Genomic DNA, 20,616 nt, shown 5'->3' with positions numbered 1-20,616 from the left:
CAAGTTAAACAAAACTGATGCTGGCATCCAATGGGGGCGGAAAACACAATGGTCAAAGTTTCTTTTTTTTCTTTTTTGCCAAAAACAGGAGAACGGCATCCCGACTAACGAAAAACATAACGGGACAAAGGGAGTGATCCTTTTTTTCCCCACACATCACCGCTCAAAAGAGCAGTAAAAACAAAAAACTGACTAGCACCGACACGGCTCATCCTCTGGAGTGTGTAGTCCTCTACAGTCGACAGGCACACACACGGCTGACGGCACAAAGCCAGCCCAAAATGGGGCCCAATGTCAGAGTGCGTGAGAAATTTTTTTCCAAGGAGAGAGAGAGAGAGCTCTGAGGTGAATAATTGGACGGCGTTGATTGCCCGGCAGCTACCTGGCGGAAGCGGACAAAAGCTCACTCATTCCCGCGCACACCCTCACGCGGTGAATCCTGGCACACGGACAGAGTACCACCGGCCACAGCCGCAAGCAACCAAGCCCGCGGCCCCGCGCGCCCCCCTCTCCAGCTCCGCTATATCTTTTGGATGTCACGTCAGCACTTTGACCAAATATCGGGAGATTTTTTCGAATACTAATTAAAAATCTAATTTCAAAATTCACTTGGAAACCACGAGACGAATCTTTTGAAGCCTTTAACCGCATCATTAGCACATGTGGGGTTACTGTAGCACTTATGGTTAATCATACACTAATTAGGCTCAAAAGATTCGTCTCGTCGTGTACATCCAAACTGTGTAATTAATTTTGTTATTTAATTACATTTAGTGCTTCATATATATGTTCAAAAGGGAGGTGAAAATTTTTGGGAACTAAACGCTCAGACGCTCTCGCTCCCATCACTCTCACTGTCTCACAGCCTCACTCACTCCCCAGCTCGCTCGCTCCCCATTTCGCTTCGCCGTACGACCAAGCTCACCCTTGGCTCCACCGGCGGGCGCAGCAGAGCAGGGCGGGATGCCGGCCGGCGTGGTGGACGCGGCCGCCAAGGGCGTCAGGCTGGAGCGGCACGCGGCGGGGGCCGCCGTGCTGCTGCGGCGCGCGTCGGGCGCCAAGCAGCTCGCGTCGGCGTCCTCGCACCTGCTCTTCCGCGCCACGGTCCTCGCCACGCTCGCGCTCGTCGTCCTCTTCGCCGTGCACTACCCGTCCCTGCTCTCGCGCTCCTTCAGCCTCTCCGCCGCGCCATCGTCCGGCTCGCCGTCCGCGGCGGCGGCGCGGTCGCGGCCGTCGCACCGGAGCCTGCTGGGCTCGGGGGCCTCGTACGGGGGCGCCGCGTGGGAGCGTGAGGTGCGGCGCAGAGCCACGCCGCGGCGGGACGGGGGCCTGTCCGTGCTGGTCACCGGCGCCGCGGGGTTCGTGGGCGCGCACTGCTCCCTGGCGCTCCGCGGGCGCGGCGACGGCGTGCTCGGCCTCGACAACTTCAACTCCTACTACGACCCCGCCCTGAAGCGCGCGCGCCAGCGCCTGCTCGCGTCGCGCGGTGTGGTGGTGCTCGACGCCGACATCAACGACGCCGCGCTGCTCGAGCGGCTCTTCGCCGCGGCGCCGTTCACGCACGTGCTGCACCTCGCCGCGCAGGCAGGGGTGCGGTACGCGATGCAGGCGCCGCAGACGTACGTGGCCTCCAACGTGGCGGGGCTGGTCAGCCTCTTCGAGGTCGCGGCCAAGCACGCCGACCCGCAGCCGGCGATCGTGTGGGCGTCGTCGTCGTCGGTGTACGGGCTCAACACCGACGCGCCCTTCTCCGAGGAGCACCGCACGGACCGGCCCGCGTCGCTGTACGCCGCGACCAAGAAGGCCGGCGAGGCCATCGCGTACGCGTACAACCACATCTACGGGCTCTCCATCACCGGCCTCCGCTTCTTCACCGTCTACGGGCCGTGGGGCCGCCCCGACATGGCCTACTTCTCCTTCGCCCGCAGCATCGTCGCCGGCGAGCCCATCACGCTCTTCCGCACCGCCGACGGCGCCGACGCGCGCCGCGACTTCACCTACATCGACGACGTCGTCAAGGGATGCCTCGGCGCGCTCGACACGGCCGGCAGGAGCACGGGCGACAAGTCCGGCAAGAAGCGCGGGCCTGCGCCCCTCCGCGTGTACAACCTCGGCAACACCTCGCCGGTGCCCGTCACCCGCATGGTCGCCATCCTCGAGAAGCTCCTCGGCAAGAAGGCGAACAAGCGCGTCGTCACGATGCCGAGCAACGGCGACGTGCCGTTCACGCACGCCAACGTCACCCACGCCGCGCGCGACTTCGGCTACCGCCCGGCCACCTCGCTCGAGGCCGGCCTCCGGCATTTCGTCGACTGGTTCGTGCAGTACTACAAGCTCGACATCAAGGGCAGCAATGTCCTCGCCGGCAAGACCACCAAGAAGAAATCAATGGCCATGTCTGCAGCATCATGAGGTGTCGAGGTGCCGCCGCCGCCGCTGTGGCGTGTTCCCCGGTCCGGCCGTCCACCACTAAGTGTGCATTCTCTTGTCCTTGGAGGTTAGCTAGGAGAGCCCTGTAACTTTGTAAGTGCTTATTTGTTTAAGCCTTGCTGCTTTGCGTCTTCATGATGCTGCCATGGTAGTGCTTAGTGGCAAGGAAAAGGATCCATGGCCAAATTAAGCTTAAGAAAAAGTAGAAAAAAAAGGAGGGTATGGGATAGATAGACAACAGAGCAAAGCAAAGGACAGCCATGGCTGAGCAAAGATGAGGTCATTGGCTTCCTTTTGGTTCAGATTATTCTGCTCAGATTATTACTATTTTTTGGTCAGATACTAGATTTCACTGACCTATGAATCACGTCAAGAACTCAAAGATGCTATGCTTGATGTAACTCCAAGCGATTGCAGGCTGCCAAAACAGCTTTGTTTAGGTCCTGGCGGTGGACTTGATGCGGTTCCTGCATTTTCCCCATATATAAACCTGTGCAAATTTGTGCTTTGCATTTGCCCTTTTGTTGTGGTTCTCTGCACCGGGTATCTTACTGCATGTGGAGCGATTGCGCATTCGGTTCTGAATTTTTGTTGCAATGCGCGTGAGGTAGGTGGTTGTTACGCCCCGAATTTTTCACCAACTAAACAGGCCCTTTGTTTGCGCCTTGTATAGCTCCTTTTTCGCATGGTGTACACGACGGGGAAAAGGACAGTTTGTACAGTGGTACAGACGTACTCCCTCCATACCCAAAATACCTGACGTCCTGGGTGTGGTATTCGTTTTCGCAAAACTTGACGTTGTGGCCGTGCTACCCCGTCCGTTGACGTGTTTGCCCCTGGAGTCTGTTCGGCTCCCTTCCTTAATTTCTTCGTTAATCGCGCCAGCAGCAAAAAAAAACTTTGCAGCTGCCAGAATTTGAACTCAGCTCGCCACTCTCATTCCTCCGCTCACGCTCACTAGCCAGTTGGGCTTGGTTTACTTTCTCGTACAGAGAGCAACCGCAATCATATTTATTAGGGGCAGATACGGAAAACTAACCCCTAATTAATGATTTCTTGGTTACCACAATCATGTCCTAAACGTCAAGAATTGTGGGTATGGAGGGAGTACATCTTTGAAGCTGAATCTGATTTTGTACTAATGTTGAATCAGGAATCTGCATTTGTGAGGCAACAGATGAGATAAGATCAATTAACGTGATACTGCAACCATTTGTGAGGCTCCAGAATTACATGATAATAATCCTGAATACGTGAACAATAATATATATCTAGGTCAAATTCAATCTGTTTATTATATGAACGGCCAAACGATCGGAAGAAGAAAAAGGTGAATGACGAAGCGATCAACTGTGCCCGGAGATGGTGCTGGAGACGGACGATCACGTCATCATGTCGTCGTCCGATCCTTCCTCTTCCTCGGGAGGCGGCGTGATGCCGGCGGCCGTCTGGTACCGGCGCATCGACGCCCTGAACGAATCCACGGCTGCGAGCGCCGCCTTGGCCTTGCCCGCCTGCCTCCGCAGCGGGGCCACCAGCGCCGCCTCCCCTGGCCTCTTGGCGCAGTCCATGACAGCCATCACGAGCCACAGCCGCAGCGTCGCCATCTCCTCCTCCGCCAGCTCCGCTGCGCCGACAGCAGCGGCCACCTCCTCGGGCATCGTCGACGTCGACAACGACGCGTAGCGGTCCATCTCACTGGCCACGCGCGCCAGGAACGCCATCACGTTCGGATCGACGACGTGCTCCACTGCTACCATCCTCCGTATAGGTGGCCAACGGGGCCGAGCCCGTTGGGCCGGCCCGGGCATGGCCCGAACACAGCCCGGCCCGTGGCCTCGTGGGCCCGTGCCAGGCGCCGGGCTGTGCCTGGGCCGCAATCCCGGCCCGTGGCACTAGCACGGGCCGGCCCGGCTAAGGCATCAGCACGGGGGCGGCACGGCCTCGGCCCGTCAACCCGACAGCCGACAGGCGACTCGCCGCTCGCCGCTTGCCGCTCGCGTCACTCCTCTTCCCCCCAGCCGCCGCCACGCCTCTCCCCCTCCGGCTGCAGCCGCTGCGCCGCTCCCCCCTCCGGCCGGATCTGCAGCGCCGCTCCCTTCCTCCCGTCCGCGAGCTCGGACCTCGCCTCCGGCGTGCTCGGATCTCGCCTCCGTCCGCGAGCTCGGACCTCGCCCCCGGACGCCGTCGTCGCCCCCTCCGCAGCCTCGCCTTCGCGCTGCCGCTCTGCTCAGCCTCCTCGCCTTGGCCGCGGCGGCCGCCACGAGGGCCGGGGCGCAGCCGGCGTGCGACCTCGGTGGCTGCGTCCCCTGCCTCTGCCGCGTCACGTCGCCGGCCAGCCGCAGCTCGTCCTCGCCCACCTCACCGCCGCCGCCAAGGGCCGTCGCCGCCCCCACCCGTCGCCTGTGCGGCAGCGCCGGTCTTCCCCGCCATGGTCCGCCCCCGCCGCCGCCGCTCGGGCCTGCCGTGCTGCCGTGCCCAAGGGCACGGCCCGGCACGCCGGCACCCTCGTAAGGCCGTGCCTGGGCCGGGATGTCGGCACGGCGGCACTACGCGGCACGGCACGGCGGCGCCGCCGTGCCCCGGCGTGCCGTGCCTCCCCGTGCCCGTACTAGCCGTGCTCGGGTCGTGCCCGTGCCGTGCGGCCCGGTTGGCCACCTATAATCCTCCGCGTCTCCTTCTCCCGGAGGCATCGCGCGGCGGCGGCCACCTGCCGCGCATCCGCCGCGCGCGGCACTGTACCGCCTGCCGCTGTAGCTCCGCCACCACCGCAGCCTGATCCTCGCCCGGCCGCGTGTCCAGCACCGCGGCGCCGCGCAGGATGCCCTCGGCCATGGATGCCATCTCTTTCTCCGTTCGAACCGTGTCCTCTTCCAGGCCCTGCAACCACGCCAGTTCCTCCGGGCAAAGGGCTTGGCCCGCGCCGTCCAGGTCGGCCACCTTGCGCAGCAGAGTCATCAGGTCCGCCGCCATGGCGCGGTCGGTGCTGTCCATCTCCTCCACATCTGTTGCCGCGAGCTCCCTCAGTGCCAGCAGCTCCTCCTCGTCGACAAGGTGCTCGTACGCCGCCGCCATGGTTGCCATGCGATCGAGCAGAGAGGGTTGATGAACGATGGCTGAGATCAACAACACGTACGCCGAGATGGTGCAGATGGAGTGCGCTAATAATGACCTGATGCTGCGCCTCTCCCCAAGATGGTCGATTTATAGCCGCCCTGTCCGATCGAGTCCAACTCGATTGCGTCGCGGAAAAGAAACCGGTGTTGCTCCACCGACTCCGAGTAGGGAACGAACGGATCGGATGGGTCCATGTCCATTACAAGTCCACCAGGTCCTAGATTTTCGGAATGGAGCCGCCAGCCTCCGGCGTCATCATCATCATCATTTATACGATTCAGGTACTGCTAGATCTCAATGGCAGCCAAGTTTGGGACGAAATTGCGAGGCTAATCTTTTTATCTATTGGATTGGATAAACGGAACTTACAGGGAATCAGGGCAAGGAGGCCGGAGATTAGATGGCGGCCGGCGGCGGCGGGCACCGGCGGCACAGCAGGGGGGAAAAGCGCCTTCTTTTCGTGGAGGAGAGATGGATGCTGGATGGCTCCTGCGATGCATACCTTGTCTTCAAGATAAACCTCAAGGACATGTTCGCATCCGCCGCCGTAGCGGAGGGGGGCGAGGAGGATTGGGCGATGCCGATGAGGAGCTTTCCCCGCCCCGTCGCCGGGCCGGTCGGAGCGCCTGGACCTCGCCGTCGTCCCGGGATCTAGCGGCGGCACCAACATCGTCGCCGTCAGCAACGACAAGCGCACCGTCATCTACGACGCCGCCGCGGCGCCGAGGTGACGTGCGGGCGGGAGCTTCGCTACTGCATGACCAACGGCACCACGCTCATCCCGTTGGGAACCCGGCTGTACGCCGTCGCCACCAACCTTCGGCCGCCGACCAGCGTGGATTCGCGCCCCAGCTTCCAGGCCCTCCAGCCCCCGCCGCCGTTGAGCAGCGGCAGCGGCAGCCATGGCCGCTAGTCCTGGCGCGCGCTGCCGGCGCCTCCTCGCGACCTGTACAGGATGGGGTCGGACCGCGAGAGAGCGTTCTGCTACGTGGCGGCCTCCATGGGCGCCGGCACGCGCGTCTGGGTCTCGGCGCTGGACAGGGGCACCTTCTCCTTCGACACGGCCTGCCACGCATGGCGCAAGGAAGGAGACTGGGAGCTGCCATTCGCGGGCCGCGCCCTCTTCGTCCCGGACCTGGGCCTCTGCTTCGGCATCTGCCCGCACCGCCTCTGCCTCTGCGCCTTCAACGCCCCACCTCCAGGGTAGGGGAGCCACCGGCGGTCCGCTATGTGTGGCAAGATGAGTCGTACCCTCGCGAGGTCGGAGACAGGGGATTCCACGTGCAAAGCCCCGGCACCTTGGCCTACTTGGGAGAGGGCAAATTCTGCATAGCCTGGCCTATCGCCGTCGAGTTCGCCAGCAAAGACATGATGATTGTGCCCTCGCGGTTTGCCCTCTTTCTGATGGCCGTCCAAGTCGTCAGGCGCTCTCGTCGTCGTGAGCCAACTGCTGGCTCCGGAGAGCTGCGGCTGCTGAAGCGTAGGGTACGCTGCTACAAAATGTCAAGCAGTGGAGTAGATGGCTACGTGCTTCAGGCTTCAGCCTTCCTTGGGCTGAAGCTGAATTTCTCCTGATCAGCTGATGTATATGAATGTCCAGCAGAAAAATCTTCAGCGAACTTTTCAAAAAAAAACTTGAGCGAACATTCACCCACATTCTATCAGATCTCATCTCCCAAAAGCAGCACTGCATCATCCAAGTAAGCGGGCAAATTTGGTTTCGTCAAAGAACTCAAATATGGTTTTAAGAGAAATCGTCATGTGTTCCCCAGTTTTAACCTAAATCGACCTCTCGCAATTTCAAGGATAAAAATGATCTGTGCCTTGAAGGTATTTGGAATTTCATGTGATGTACTAGTTCACCGCTAACTTTTCACATGTGGTTAAAATTTTTAGCTGAAAAAAAAGAACCATTGCTAAATGACTTTTACAACCTTGGTCTCAATTTAGTTAACTTAAATCATGGCTTGCTTTGCCTAAAACGAGGAAACCATTAAAATACCATGGGCTCCAAAGCTACGTAAGAGCAAGTATAATGAATCCCTTCAGCCGGCGAATACAGCCTACCACACTGAAAGCGATCGGGTGCTCTAGTCTAAGAGGGGGAGGGGTGAATTAGACACTCTAAAACCTAAACCTATGACTCCAACTATTTTGCACAAAACTTAAACTAATCCAAGCTATCTAGATGTGCAACTACGGTTCACCTTAGTGTGAAAACCTTCATCCCAAAAGAGTTTTGCAACCTATAGCCAATCCTAGCAAGATACTACACTAAGAAAGTAAAGGCACACAAGTTGCAATATGAAATACAGAAGCTTAAAGAGAGGGATGAGAGAAAGCGAACTCTCGACACGAGGATATATCCCGTGCGTTCGGTTTGCCACAAAGGCACCCCTACGTCCACGTTGTTGAAGCATTCAGGAAGAGTATCGCTTCCCGGCAATCAAGTCTCTTCCGTGAACACAATCACGGTCACCTTGATCTCGATCTTCACTAAGGGAGATTGCCCACGAAGGAGGGGTCTCCGTCCCCCGCACAATGTTGTCGACGCCACTCCACACTAAGCCGGAGGGTCATTGACTTGCCGGCGAGCCACTAATCACTAATGCTCCAAGGAGACCGGCGCACCGAGATACAAGTTTGGTCACTCTAGAACCATAGCACAAGGATCTAAACCTTGTTTGATCACTCACTCAAGAGTTAATCTAGCACTAACACTCACAAAACTTGTGCTAAGGACTAAGGATTTGAACTCTATGTTCTTGGATGGTTTGGAGGTGTTCTTGGGTGTGTGTGTGATGTCTTGTGACTCCAGCAATCTTCAAATGACCGGGGGAACACATATATATAGGCCACCATGTCAAGAGAGTTGTTACTAGCCGTTGGCCAGTTTTCTGCGTAGGCATCGAAACTTCCGGTGCATAGAGCATCGGTTCTTCCGGTCACTCTGCACTCTGAAATAACCGTTGGCCTCTCTAACACGCTGCAGCAACTTCAGGGACCATCGGATGAACCGATGCTAAGGCGTCAGAACTTTCGATGACACTTGTCCTTTATATAGCCGTTACACCTTGCTGACGTCATTGCACCGACGCATTACTCCGGTAGCCGTCGGATCTTCCGGTGCTGAAGGTTTGGCTGCCTGCATGCTTGTCATCGTCTCTGGAACATAGTACGTTGAATGTACCGATGCTTAACTTGGCCTTGTCGGTTCAACCGGTGCTTCACTTTTTCTTCACTTGATCTTCAGAGGTGCTCAGACTTGCACGGATGCCAGGGTGTCGGATCTTCTGACAACCATCAGATGCACCGATGCCTAAGCATCGGTTAAACCGGTGCCCCTGTTTTCTGCCAAACTCGTTCAATGCATCGCAACGATCAATTGGATCCTTCAAATTTATTTTATCTCTAGATTTCCACTATGCTTTGACATCTCTACGGCGGATTGGACTTGTCATTTTGATGGTGGATTGGACTTGGCGTCTCGACGATAGATTAGACATTGCGTCTTGACGATGAATTAGACATGTTGACTCATATCTATGGGACCTAAAAATTCCTACAAGTGTGATCTCACAAACTTATTAGTTCCATTGATTATGTTGTCACTCAATCACTAAAATCATAAATAATGGCCTAAATAGAGCCACGTTGCTTACGCACCAGCTCAATCTGAGTTGGAGCGAGAAACGCAGAGCGGGCAACTTGTGACTCGCTCGCTCGAAGCGGCAGACCCGAGGTGGAATCATCAGCTCCCAGCCCGTGGTTGGCAATTTCGTTGGTGATTCTTCCTCCCCTCCAATCAGATGTGCTTGCTCTTATTAAATGCAAGGACTCTCTTAGCCTATTCAATAGCCAACTCATTATACTGGTCGGCTATGGTGAAAGCTCAATATGACGTGGCTGTTGCATTTCGCTTGCTGCAGGCTAAACCATCAGCCATGCTCGGAAAAGAAAGCTTCTTTTGAGCACAAAATGAACCACAGGATTACAGGAAGCATCAAACTCAAGGCAGAGCCGCAGAGGTGCTCAGCTTTTCTAGAGCAATTTTACTAAATAAAGATTTACCTCTTAGAGCCTATAATCAGAGCTGGACAATTATGCAACAAAGAATGAGTAATTTTTTTTCTAGAGAAAATGTTTCCCTGCTTTATTTCGAGAAATAAAGCGTCAAACGTGCAAGTTCATTACAGCAGGAGCCACAGCGCATACGCTGGGTTAAGGAGGTTCAAAATAGTTCACCGTAGGAACATTAGCCCTTACATTCGACTCAAACTCAGTAGATATCAAAGCAGGAGCTTCAAACGCCGTCAGTCGAACAGCGCTGGATGGCGCCATTCCAGGTAATGGAGCCGAAGTAGATGTGTTCACCTCCAGGGAGCACAAGGGTTATGCGGCCATTGGTCCCAGCAGAGGTAATGGTTGTTCCAGCTTGATGTGCATGGCCTCCAGGACTTGATCTAGCTTCGCCAATTCTCCATCCTTGAACAGAATTCGCCAATTTCTCAACATGTTCACCATTTTTCTTATTACCACAAGAATGAGTAATTTTGTAGGGTCATTACATAAAAAATTATAGTTGATGAAAAATAGGAAGCAAGATGGATGCAAGGTCACATGACCATATGAGTAGCTGGAGCTGGTGGCTGAAGTGATGTGAGAGAAAAATAATATTAGCTGACTGGTGGTTAGAAGCTAGTGCTAAAGTGGTGTGAGAGAAAAATAATGTTGGGCTGAAAGATGGTGGAGCTGCCGAATAGAGCGTCACGTTCGTAGTTTGAGGCCACGACCACGACTCCCGTAGTCCCGTCCCCTCCTCCCAACAGTCAGCACGAAACCGAAACGAGTCCACACGGGCCGCTCGGCGTCGCCGTCCGTGGCGGCCCCCGCCGCCGCTTGCCGGAGTAGTAGTAGCAGCAGTAGCAGGGGAAGGGCAAGCGTGGCCGGATGGGGGTCCTGGGCGACGCCTCGGAGTGGTGCTTCTGCTCCGGCGGGGCTAAGCTGGAGCGGATCAAGTCCAGGCTCCTTGCCGCAAAGGGCGCCGCCGTAGCTGCCGTATCCTTCCCCAACGGGGACGACCGAGGAGGGGGAGGGGGAGCTGGAAGCAAAGGCGGGAGCGGGTTCCTCATCCACCGCGGCCTCCTGCTCACCACGCACGGCACCATCCCCTCGGCCGCCGCGGCGGGCGCCGCCGAGGTTCGGCTCAGCCACGGCCGCCTCCTAGCTCGCCTGGTGCCGCATAGGTAACAACGCATTCCTCGGCCTCCCCTGTTTAGCTTTCCCTTGGCTTAGTTTGAATGTGCAATGCGGTGCCAGGCGACTCGATTTTTTTGGGGGCAAGTTCATCCCCCATGAATCTCTTGGTTGCCGCATGAAAAGTTTGGATTTTGGGTTAGAAGCGGCAATTTCTTTGTGCTGCACTTGACCTGATTATGAGATGCGACACCTCCTTGACCGTGGTGTGAAAGGATTTACATTCAGTGAATTGAAAGCTGGTAATTTTCTTAGCAATTCACACTTCCCAGGTGTATGAGATTCATATTTTTTGTGGTGAATTTATGTACCAAAGGCTGATTTCTGCATTTTAGAAATGGGGTTTTTGTTTGCGTGGAAGTTAGAGACTCGGGTCCATTGTGCTGGGGTTGACTTCCATGTGGTTCAGGAGATTATTTTGGGCTTGTGGTCATGGACTCAGATAATCTTGATTTTGTTGATGCACTTAGTCATGTAGCAACTAGCAATAGTATTACATGTTGATGGGGATAGAATTTTCATTTTATTTGGTTGGTGAGGAACAGGACAGTATGAGTGCATTATGCTGCCTTGTTGATAGGATTTTTTTAGATTAAATATCTACTAGTAGCAGATATATATGGACCAATGTAACAATAGAGATGTATGCTCAGTTGCTCACTGACTCAGGCTCCCAGCCTGACTGAATGACATGTAGGTTAGAAAGGTTTGCTGCCATTTTGTAAGGGACGGGTGACTAATGCTGCCTTGTACAACAGTGGACAACTTTAAGCCTAGTACAGGATGGCATAAATTCTTTTCAAGTTTAGATTGCTGATTGACTAATGGTTACATAAGAATCTGTGGGATGTAATACTGCTGAAAAGTGGTCCTTGGATCTACTTATATTCACTTAATTGATGAGTGCAGGACATGTTTTTAATGCATTCTTAAGTCTTAACTCAACATGGGATGAACCTGGATTTTCCTCTCAAACACTTTATTGTCCGACACCCAGATATTCAAATTACCTGTACGGAATGATGAAAGGATATAAAAACGCTTTCGATGATAGCAGGGGCAACTCCTTTCTTAAAAAAAAGGATATAGAATCTTTAAAAAAGTTGCCATGAAGAAGATAAGATAGACTGTACATTCTCCTTGTCGTTAGTGGTTGAATAAACTAAAAAGGTATAAGAACTCGAATGGGGCTTTGTTCCATGGCTTTGCAGCTTACTTACTGGTCCACATTTCATGTCTTCATTTCAGGATATTTATGACCAGCCCTATTCTTGACCTTACAGTAGTCGGTCTTGATGTCGTGGATGATCACTCAAGTTCACATGGGCAACAGCCTCATTTCTTAAAAACTTGCTTGAACCCCAGCTTGGACCTTGGCAGTACGGTTTTGCTACTGGGACATAACAGAAGGGATTTGGCTGTAGGCAAGGGGAAGGTTGTAATAGCTACAGACAATCTTATAAAGTTCTCAACTGATGAAGTCTTGTGGCATCCTGGATCTGCTGGGTTTGATATGTATGGAAATCTAGCTTTTATGGTATGTGATCCCATGAAAATGGCCCCTTCTACACCTAATGGGTATGCTTCCGCATCATCAACTGCTCTTCTTTCATCAAGAAAGGATGCGCCTATACAGTTTGGGATCCCTATCCCTGCAGTATGTGAATGGTTAAAACAGCACTGGAATGGTAGCTTAGAAGATGTTAGCAAGCCAATGATGCCTCCTGCACGATTGACAACCTCCGGAGAACAAAGTGGTCGTTCTTTCTTTGGTCATCTTCGTTTTATTAAGACCACAGAGCGAGAGGGTGGTGATATCTTGTCATCCTCACAGATACCACCAAGACAGATTTGGCAGCACGGAGCATGCAGTTCAGCATCTGCCAAGATTTCACATGGCAAAAATGATTCGAGTGTCTCACGATCTTTCCATGGGCAAAACGAGCTGACGTCAAAAATGTGCAAAGCTAAGAACGAGCAAGCTGATTCACTTATGGACATTAGCCTTCCTCCTGAGAATTCAAGATCCATTCGCCTACCACTTCCCTTGAAGCACATGATACCTGGTGAGAACAAGAATGAGGCGCACATGCCAGCTCCACATGGAACACATCCATCTAATGTGCAAATCAACTGTGGCACTCTTCACAATGTTGCTTACCAGGAAAATTGCTGGAGTGAGGTGCAGTCCAGTTCCTCCCCACTTGCGATATCCGAAATAAGAGATGAGAGGGATGGTTTTAGCAGCGGGGAGGAGACAATATACTCTGCTGAAACAAGGGAAAGCCGGAACATCCCAAGTCCAAAGGATAAAAAGGCCGAGACAGTTGGTCAATCCCAAAGCTTCATGAATCATAACAAATGGGACTCGCCTAAAAGTGTTGGATCATCAAAAGGAGCACCCTCAAAGTCGCGCACCTTCATCCCCCCGAGAAAACCGCATCTACAGGCTGCAGCCATTTCACAGAAGAGCCAAGATTATTTCAGCCCAACCGTCTCCTCCAACATGAAGAAGAGGAACTTATCCCAGACTCCCATGAAGCCCAGGCTGCGTGCTCAGGTTGTCTCCAAATGGATAACTTGATGCATTGACCTGTTCCCGGGATCATACATACAAAGATAACACCTTTGTTTAGTCAGTTCCCACGGGGAATCTCTCCTTTCTTTTCCCTTCTTCCTGTAGTTGTATCATGTAAATGTATTCTAGTCATGAACTACTCTCTGGTCATTCTTTTCAGGACACCAGAAATTAGAAGATATTGCTCTTTACCGTGTAATTCTCTAGTGATGGGGGTAATTCTCAGGAATGCATTTGTTCGTTCTGGATTATTCATGAGGCGTTCTACATGGCTATGCCATTTTTTTTCCTGCACAAGAATGAATGATATCTAGTATATGCTCTGACTAAGCGGACAGATCTGTAGCTGTGCTGTTTTCTTTTCTTGCAATGTCCAATTCCGCTTCAGCTCAGTCGTCAGCGTTAGCCTCTCTTATATTTTAACCACCGTTTGATCGATATCCGACGGACGTGGGCTACGCATTTACCACTGGTAGAGGCCCCTCATGAGACGCCGTGGCCGAACCCCGAACCCCCCAGGGGCCCCCAACGAATTCCATTCTCTCGTCGTCGTCCCTTCCTTCCCCTCCCCCACCTCCACGGCTCCACCCTCTCCACCGCAGCGCGAGCTCACCGATCGGGGCCGGTCCCCTTCGCCGCACCGTACGCGGCCGGACGGCCGGAGATCCGGTACCTGCGCCCCTTCTCCCTCACCCCTATCTCAAGCGACGTGTGCGGCCTTCGTGACGCTGACCTCTTGGATCCGGCGGAGGTAGGGGAACCCGTGAGCGATCGGGAGCGATGCGGCAGCAGCGGGGCGGGGTCGGGGGCGGACTCGGGGGCGGGAGGACGGGGGACGACCCGGGGCTCCTGACGAGGGCTGTGGACAAGGTGTTCCGCTTCGTCCGCCTCGCCGAGTTCGAGATCCTCTTCGTCCTCTTCTTCCTCGTCGCCTTCCTCCTCTTCAAGGACCTCGTAAGCACCCGCATCAACCCAGTATGGCCATATCTCGCCGCTCTTCACTAGAATGAGATCGAGTAGGGCAGTTCAATACCCAACTCGCATGGCGCCGTTTTGTCAATTTGGTACTGCGTGGCTATGATTTTTGACGAGCACAGTAGTTCCATTCTGATAGCCTGATAGGAATGCGTTAAATGGTCGTTGAGGACTCGGCTAAAATCACATAAGATATGTATTGGTAGCTTAGTGAATGCCGATACTCTTCATCCATAAAGCTTAGAATTTCCCTAGCATAGATAATAAAAGGTAGAATGGTGGTATTTCTATCCATAATATTGTAGATCTTTCTACTATGTGAATTATACTGTTTGAGTGTTTGGTAGAAACCACAAGGTTTGACTTCATATGCATTGCTGAGATTCCGCCATCCGGATAAATTTGACGGAAGACCTAGCTCGTACCTTGAAATAATTATTAAGAGATCAGCTGAAATTATAGAAGTTACAGTAGCTTACTAAATGCAAATACCTCCTTCACACAACCTGGAATTTTCATTGATTGGATGGCAGGTAGAACACATCTCTAAAAAGCAGTTAGATTGCTAGTTTTTACTTTTGGTCCTTGGTAGGCCTTTCTGGCATATGAATTATGATGTTTGAATGTAAAACCCCATTCGGAATCGATATAATAGAAGCGACATATGTATTTTCTTAGTTTGGTTATCCAAATTGTTTGATTTCGAGGCCTACCTATTACACTGACATGTCTCAGTGGCAAATCATGTCCATATGTGATTTAGTTACCTGAATGCAGAATGGTTTTGCAGATTGTTTTATCTGGTATTTTGGAAGTTTTATCTTACACTGGTTATTGAATGAATTTTGCTGCAGATGTCGCGACCTGAATACAATCAGATATTTGTCAAGAAGCCTGATCTGGATGACCCCTGGCCTTAGAGGGTACAGAACGTATAATGTTCATAGTTGTAGCTTGGTCTTTTGTCAGGAACCTTTTTTTTTACTATGACTAAATAGACTATTCTCTTCAGTGACGATTAATATATTTTGCAAGCTATTTTCTTTACATCAAGAGCAAATTTTCATGTAAATATTGCTGTGCAGCCATACTCAGGTTGTTGGTAGCATTTACACTCTGTTTATGTTGTGTGAGGAACCATGAGTCCTAGGTGAAATTGATCTGATAAGTCCATTGCTTTCGGGTGGTCAGTTCTAAGTTGCACAACCATGGCACTTAAATTCAATCACTGGGCATTTTTTCTAATAGTTGACGAATGGTTGCTTGACGGCAAGGTAACTGTGATATAACTTTAAATATTATGTGCCAGTGTCATATAAATTCAGACTTACTTATTTTGCAGGATCCAGGAAATGCAAATAAGAAAACTGTATTTTTCAAGATAGCCTGTTTGGCTGGATTATTGAAGAACTAGCGTGGTCCTAGAAGGTTAGTCAGCTCCAAAGGTTCGGTGGATAATCTAAGAGCTCGGTTATGCCTTTGTTGGCACGAGCGAGTACTCATATCTGATGGGGTCGTGATGAGCGATGGCTGATGCCAAGGAATTGATAGAAAGAAGACAACTGATCATAGAGGTTAAGAATCATTCTTCTTTCAATCAAAAAAAAAAGAAAAAAAAAGAGGTGAAGAATCATAGTAATCTGGTACTCTGGTAGCTCACCCGAACGACGGTAAGTACGTAGATCATCGGTCCTTGCGTATCAGAATTCAGAAGTACAAGGGATTGGAGGATTCAGTTCACACTCCAAGAAGCAAGTAACCTTTAGTCAAAACATTTCTTTTTTTTTCGTGGATGCTGCGGCAGCTTCGGAGTGAGCATCACCAGATTCGTCGCACATTCACGTGTGTGCAGGCGTCAACATCGTTGCTTGAGATCCAACCTAACGGAAACGTCAAAGGGTTAAAGAAATCTTTTTGAGTAGCAGGTTCGGCGGAAGTTGGCGTACGCCAACTCAACTCGAGTGCTCGAGACACTGAAAAGAGAACTGAGGCATAAATTTCGACACGATCAGACTGCAGTTTCTTTCCCCTCGAGCAAACCACTATTTGATAAAAAAAAGTTTGAATGAAAATAGCACATCGCCTTCCAAAATTTCATTGAATTCAAAACAGAAAAAGAATGTTCTTATTTCCGAAGACGGGGCTGAAATTTCTGTTCTGGGCCAGTCGGCAGGGCGCGTCGGCGGCAGGATCCGGTGGGCCCGTTGCCTCCGCGCTTTTTTAACTCCTCGGCCATTAGACTGACCCCAGCAGACGCCCGCGGAGGCGTCGCGAGGGTCATGTGGTGGGTGGGCGGGCGGGCCACGTGTGTGGTGGAGTCGACTGGCGTTGAGAAGCGTCGAGAAGCGTCGACCACGTGGGCGGGCGGGCGGGCGTCTGCTGAGGTCAGTCTTACCCCTCGGTGGGTTCGCTCCCACCGAGTCCGCTCGCTGCTAACAAGAACGCGCCGCCTCGCACCTATCCATTCGCGCGCTACAGGGCTGCGAGGCGAAAAAGGGCGACTCGTTCTCTGGGTCTCCGCCGGCGGGATCTGCGGTCTTCCTCATCTCCGGCATCCGTTTCGGCGCTGGTCGTGGATGGCCGTGGAATCCTTGCTGGTCGGAGTGTACAGGTGTTAGTTTATCTAGGTGTTGGTGTCCAGGTGGTGGCGTTGAGGCGCCGGCAGCGGCGCCACCATGGAATAAGTCCCTCCGTCCCCGTCTCCGTCTTGACAGCGCTCACTCCGGCGCCGTTGAGGGGTCCGTGAGGGAGGAGTCGATGGAATCGTGGGGTTGCTTCACTGGTATGAGGCTGCTTCCGGTTCTGGATGGCTCCTGTGTAGGAGTCTGCTCTCCGGCGCTTCAACCTGGTAAGGTTTGTGTGTCGGTGATGCTCTGCAGTGGGATGGCTGTTCTGGTGGCGGTTGTAGGGTGGGTGGACTGCTTCTCGGTTCTTGCTGTTCGTCGGCGACGAGGGCGGTTCCACGACCACAGGAGCTCGGGGTGCGGCCCCGGCCGATACACCTTCTCTGTGGTTTCCTGTTGCGGCTCATGTCAACGCCTTCGTGCTATGGAGTTCCTGTTGGTTTTGGGGTCTCTGACGTCCTGCTCTGGCGATGGCTTCTGTCATGGCGGAGGAAGACGTCGGCGGCGAGCGGTGCTTCCAGAAAGTGCAGAAGATCCACAGGGCCTTGTTGTAATTTCAGTTTTGTTTAGGGTCTTTTGTGCAAATGTATGTGGACAGCTGTCCCCTATGTACGGTTCTAGATGGTGCTTGTATGGCCATGGTCTTGTACTCGTATGCTGTTTGGTTTAATACAGGTACCCTTTATAAAAAAAAAACTCCTCGGCCATCCCGGCGCCGCACGCGGGTCGCCCAGCTGGCTGCCACCCCTCCCAGCCAGGCCGCCACTCCTCCGAGATCCCGCCCCCGCCTCGCCTCGCCGCGCCGACGCACGGATCTCGTCTCGCCGTCCGCCCCGTCGCGATGCACAGGCGCGCCCCCGCCGCGGCCCTCCTCGTCGTCCTCGCGCTCTCCGTTTCTGTTTCCGTCTGCGCTGCCGCCGACCAGGTCAGCATTTCCCGCCACCTCCCCGTCCTTTGCTCCTCTCCTCTCCCCGCGGGGCTCTGACAGTCTTACGTTCCGGGTGCTGCGTTCCTGTCGTCAGGTCGCTAATGGCGCTGCTGGGAATGGCACCGGCGCCGGCGCCGCCCGACTGGACCGGCGCACCAAGGTGAGCAAGCGCACGCTGTGTGTCTGAAGTCTGAACAAACCAGAGCATTGGCTCTGAAGAACCAGAGCTGGGTTGGTCTCTCTCTCTCTCTCTCTCTCTCTCTCTGAACGGTCCCTTCCCGTGTGTTCTGCTTTCTCAGATGTTCCTCCAGACGGCGCGGGCGCGCGGGGACGCTGCTGCGGCGCAGGAGCCGGGCCTTGGGCTCTTCGACGCCTTCTTTGCCAGCCTGTCCATCATCGTCGTCAGCGAGGTGAGACCATCGCGACAGCGATGCCCGTGGAGTTGCTTCTGCTGCGCGAATACGGTCTTTCCTTTCGGAAGTCTGTTTCTGAATTTTCTGTGTCTCCTGGCCTGAAGATTGGGGATGAGACGTTCATCATCGCGGCACTGATGGCGATGCGGCACCCCAAGTCGACAGTGCTCTCTGGGGCACTGTCGGCGCTGGTCGTTATGACAGTAGGTGAAACTGAAGCTTTTGCAGTTCGCAGCAGCTATCTGGTGGGTTAAAATGGATTCAAGTTTGGTGTAACTGATCCTTCTCTGGGCGTGCTTTTCCTTTCAGGTGCTGTCAACTGGGCTAGGCAGAATTGTTCCAAATTTGATATCAAGGAAGCACACTAACAGCGCAGCAACTGGTATGACCAATCTGACTTTTATCTTGTTGTGTTAAAGCTAGTCCAAGGTTAGAGGTCCTATACGTTGGGGAATAATGATCGGATCATTAGAAGAAATGAGTAGTACTAACTCTTCATTATTTGTTCAGTCCCGGAAGCACCTGAACTGGTACCCTAGATGTTACATACAAACATGATACAACTACTCAAATCAAAATTCATGTTTTAGATATTTATACTTGAAATTTACTGTTTGTTCATGAATGTGAGTAGATAGAGCTAGTATAAATTGTCACAGTGTTATATAATTGAAGATTTGTGCTTTTAATCATGGATATTCACTATAAGAGCCAATTTAAAATCCATCACGGGAAATAAAAAATGATACAAAGAAAGCATTGAGCTCTAAAGGTCTTCTCATGGTGTATGTACATACTCATTCTAGCAGAAATACTTTTAATCTCATGTTTTTTGAGATGTGACATGCAATCGGAATATCAATTTAGTTCTGTTCTTCTGTAGCATGTACCAATTCATTCAGTGATGTCTTATCTCCTCTTTTGTTTTTTTTTGGGTGTTTCAGTCCTTTATGCATTCTTTGGGCTACGTCTGCTGTACATTGCCTGGAGATCAGATTCCAAGGCATCGCAGAAAAAGGAAATAGAAGAAGTATGTGTAATTTCTTACATCAACCCTCCACCCTCTTTGTCATTTACATAACAGGCAGCCTCCATCTGTGCTAGATATAGTGTTAAGAACTTTTGAGTCCATAATCTCTCTGAGTTCCCTAAACATGAACTATTTAGGATCATACCGTGCTTGAAAGTTGAAACTTAATTGCTGAAGTAAAGAGTGAGTAATACAACTACTACTCATTATCTGGCAAGATGCTATTTTGTGCATTCCTACTGTGCGCATTGGTTGCGGTAACCTGTTAGTGTCATGGTCTTTGTTCATCGTATGAGTTAACATATACAGGTAGAGGAAAAGCTGGAAGCAGGTCAAGGGAAGTCAACATTTAGACGTGTTTTCTCGAGATTCTGCACTCCTATTTTCTTGGAGGTAGATTTCCCTCCCTTCTCATTTTACACAATTTCATTTCTCAGAAACTTACATTTGCTTGGGCCAGTTGCTCATGACACTGGCATTTTGGAATGGATGGAAAAATCTTATGCAATCGTATTCCTTTCTTTGAGAGGATTTATAATCCTTTTAAGCAGTGTGTTTTTTCTTTTAACACTAAATGTTGGTGTACAATGCTTAAAGCATATGATCGCTGAAGCTGCACCTGTGTAATGTTTTTAACTGGTTTTATGTATGACTTGTTTTGGTTTCAGTCATTTGTGTTGACCTTCCTAGCAGAGTGGGGCGACCGGAGTCAGATAGCTACGATTGCGGTATGTTCATCCTAAATTCCAAGTTCGTAACTGAGTCCACAAAAATGAACTGTAACTGAACTTCAAGCATTGACCTCAATGCAGCTGGCAACGCACAAAAACGCGATCGGTGTTGCTACAGGAGCAACCTTGGGGCACACCATCTGCACATCGATTGCGGTGGTGGGTGGCAGCATGCTGGCGTCCAAGATATCTCAGGGCACGGTTGCGACCATTGGAGGCCTCCTCTTCCTCGGGTTCTCTCTTTCGTCGTATTTCTACCCACCATTGTAGTAGCACCCTGTCATGTCTGTCATCCTTCTAGTTCCTCCTGCTAGCCCCCACCCCACTCACCCAACCCTCTGTGGCCTTCTCACCGTGCCCAGCATCCTCATCTGATCCAGTGATCCTTGGGCCGCGGCACACGATCTTTTGTTGTACCAGTGTACACGGGTATGTGTAGGGATACGATCGATGCCAGGCAGCTGATTGCCAATTGTAAAACTATACAAGTACTCATGAATTCAAAAAGAAACAGAAGACGAGGTGTTCTGAATT

At 52.3% G+C, this 20,616-nt stretch overlaps 4 protein-coding genes across 6 annotated transcripts; all 4 read left to right on the top strand.

Moving 5' to 3' along the window:
* The first annotated feature begins 840 nt into the window (after positions 1–840).
* LOC120680241 (UDP-glucuronate 4-epimerase 6-like) lies at positions 841–2,944 on the top strand. Its single transcript, XM_039961847.1, has one exon. It carries the CDS (start codon positions 964–966, stop codon positions 2,410–2,412), a length of 1,449 nt encoding a protein of 482 aa, XP_039817781.1. The 5' UTR covers positions 841–963; the 3' UTR covers positions 2,413–2,944.
* A 7,394-nt stretch (positions 2,945–10,338) lies between these two features.
* Positions 10,339–13,632, top strand: LOC120679535. Its single transcript, XM_039961146.1, has 2 exons — positions 10,339–10,793; positions 12,052–13,632. The coding sequence occupies exons 1-2, from the start codon at positions 10,498–10,500 to the stop codon at positions 13,385–13,387; spliced, it is 1,632 nt and encodes a 543-aa protein (XP_039817080.1). The 5' UTR covers positions 10,339–10,497; the 3' UTR covers positions 13,388–13,632.
* Positions 13,633–13,883: 251 nt separating this feature from the next.
* On the top strand, positions 13,884–15,562 carry LOC120680017. Of its 3 annotated transcripts, none has more exons than XM_039961669.1 (3): positions 13,885–14,050; positions 14,137–14,335; positions 15,211–15,562. In XM_039961669.1, exons 2-3 carry the CDS (start codon positions 14,162–14,164, stop codon positions 15,274–15,276), a joined length of 240 nt encoding a protein of 79 aa, XP_039817603.1. In that variant the 5' UTR covers positions 13,885–14,050; positions 14,137–14,161; the 3' UTR covers positions 15,277–15,562. The 3 variants fall into 3 exon arrangements, with proteins under 3 accessions (XP_039817602.1, XP_039817603.1, XP_039817601.1); XM_039961667.1 differs by having other exon boundaries at positions 14,133–14,335; XM_039961668.1 differs by having other exon boundaries at positions 13,884–14,335.
* Positions 15,563–17,713: 2,151 nt separating this feature from the next.
* LOC120679827 (GDT1-like protein 4) lies at positions 17,714–20,614 on the top strand. Its single transcript, XM_039961494.1, has 9 exons — positions 17,714–17,905; positions 18,003–18,068; positions 18,208–18,318; positions 18,426–18,524; positions 18,631–18,703; positions 19,266–19,351; positions 19,661–19,744; positions 20,020–20,079; positions 20,164–20,614. Exons 1-9 carry the CDS (start codon positions 17,822–17,824, stop codon positions 20,350–20,352), a joined length of 852 nt encoding a protein of 283 aa, XP_039817428.1. The 5' UTR covers positions 17,714–17,821; the 3' UTR covers positions 20,353–20,614.
* Positions 20,615–20,616: the final 2 nt, after the last annotated feature.

Source organism: Panicum virgatum, chromosome 6N, assembly GCF_016808335.1.
Source record: "Panicum virgatum strain AP13 chromosome 6N, P.virgatum_v5, whole genome shotgun sequence".
Taxonomy (NCBI): Eukaryota; Viridiplantae; Streptophyta; class Magnoliopsida; order Poales; family Poaceae; genus Panicum; species Panicum virgatum.
This window is presented reverse-complemented; position numbering and strand designations above follow the sequence as displayed.

Excerpts from the sequence above, each read along its gene's own strand:
- LOC120680241 (XM_039961847.1), top strand. The coding sequence starts at position 964 with ATGCCGGCCGGCGTGGTGGACGCGGCCGCCAAGGGCGTCAGGCTGGAG.
- LOC120679535 (XM_039961146.1), top strand. The coding sequence starts at position 10,498 with ATGGGGGTCCTGGGCGACGCCTCGGAGTGGTGCTTCTGCTCCGGCGGG. Across the intron at positions 10,794-12,051 it reads GCTCGCCTGGTGCCGCATAG|GATATTTATGACCAGCCCTA; the intron begins GTAACAACGCAT and ends TCTTCATTTCAG.
- LOC120680017 (XM_039961668.1), top strand. The coding sequence starts at position 14,162 with ATGCGGCAGCAGCGGGGCGGGGTCGGGGGCGGACTCGGGGGCGGGAGG. Across the intron at positions 14,336-15,210 it reads TCCTCCTCTTCAAGGACCTC|ATGTCGCGACCTGAATACAA; the intron begins GTAAGCACCCGC and ends ATTTTGCTGCAG.
- LOC120679827 (XM_039961494.1), top strand. The coding sequence starts at position 17,822 with ATGCACAGGCGCGCCCCCGCCGCGGCCCTCCTCGTCGTCCTCGCGCTC. Across the intron at positions 18,319-18,425 it reads CCATCATCGTCGTCAGCGAG|ATTGGGGATGAGACGTTCAT; the intron begins GTGAGACCATCG and ends CCTGGCCTGAAG. Across the intron at positions 18,704-19,265 it reads CACTAACAGCGCAGCAACTG|TCCTTTATGCATTCTTTGGG; the intron begins GTATGACCAATC and ends TGGGTGTTTCAG.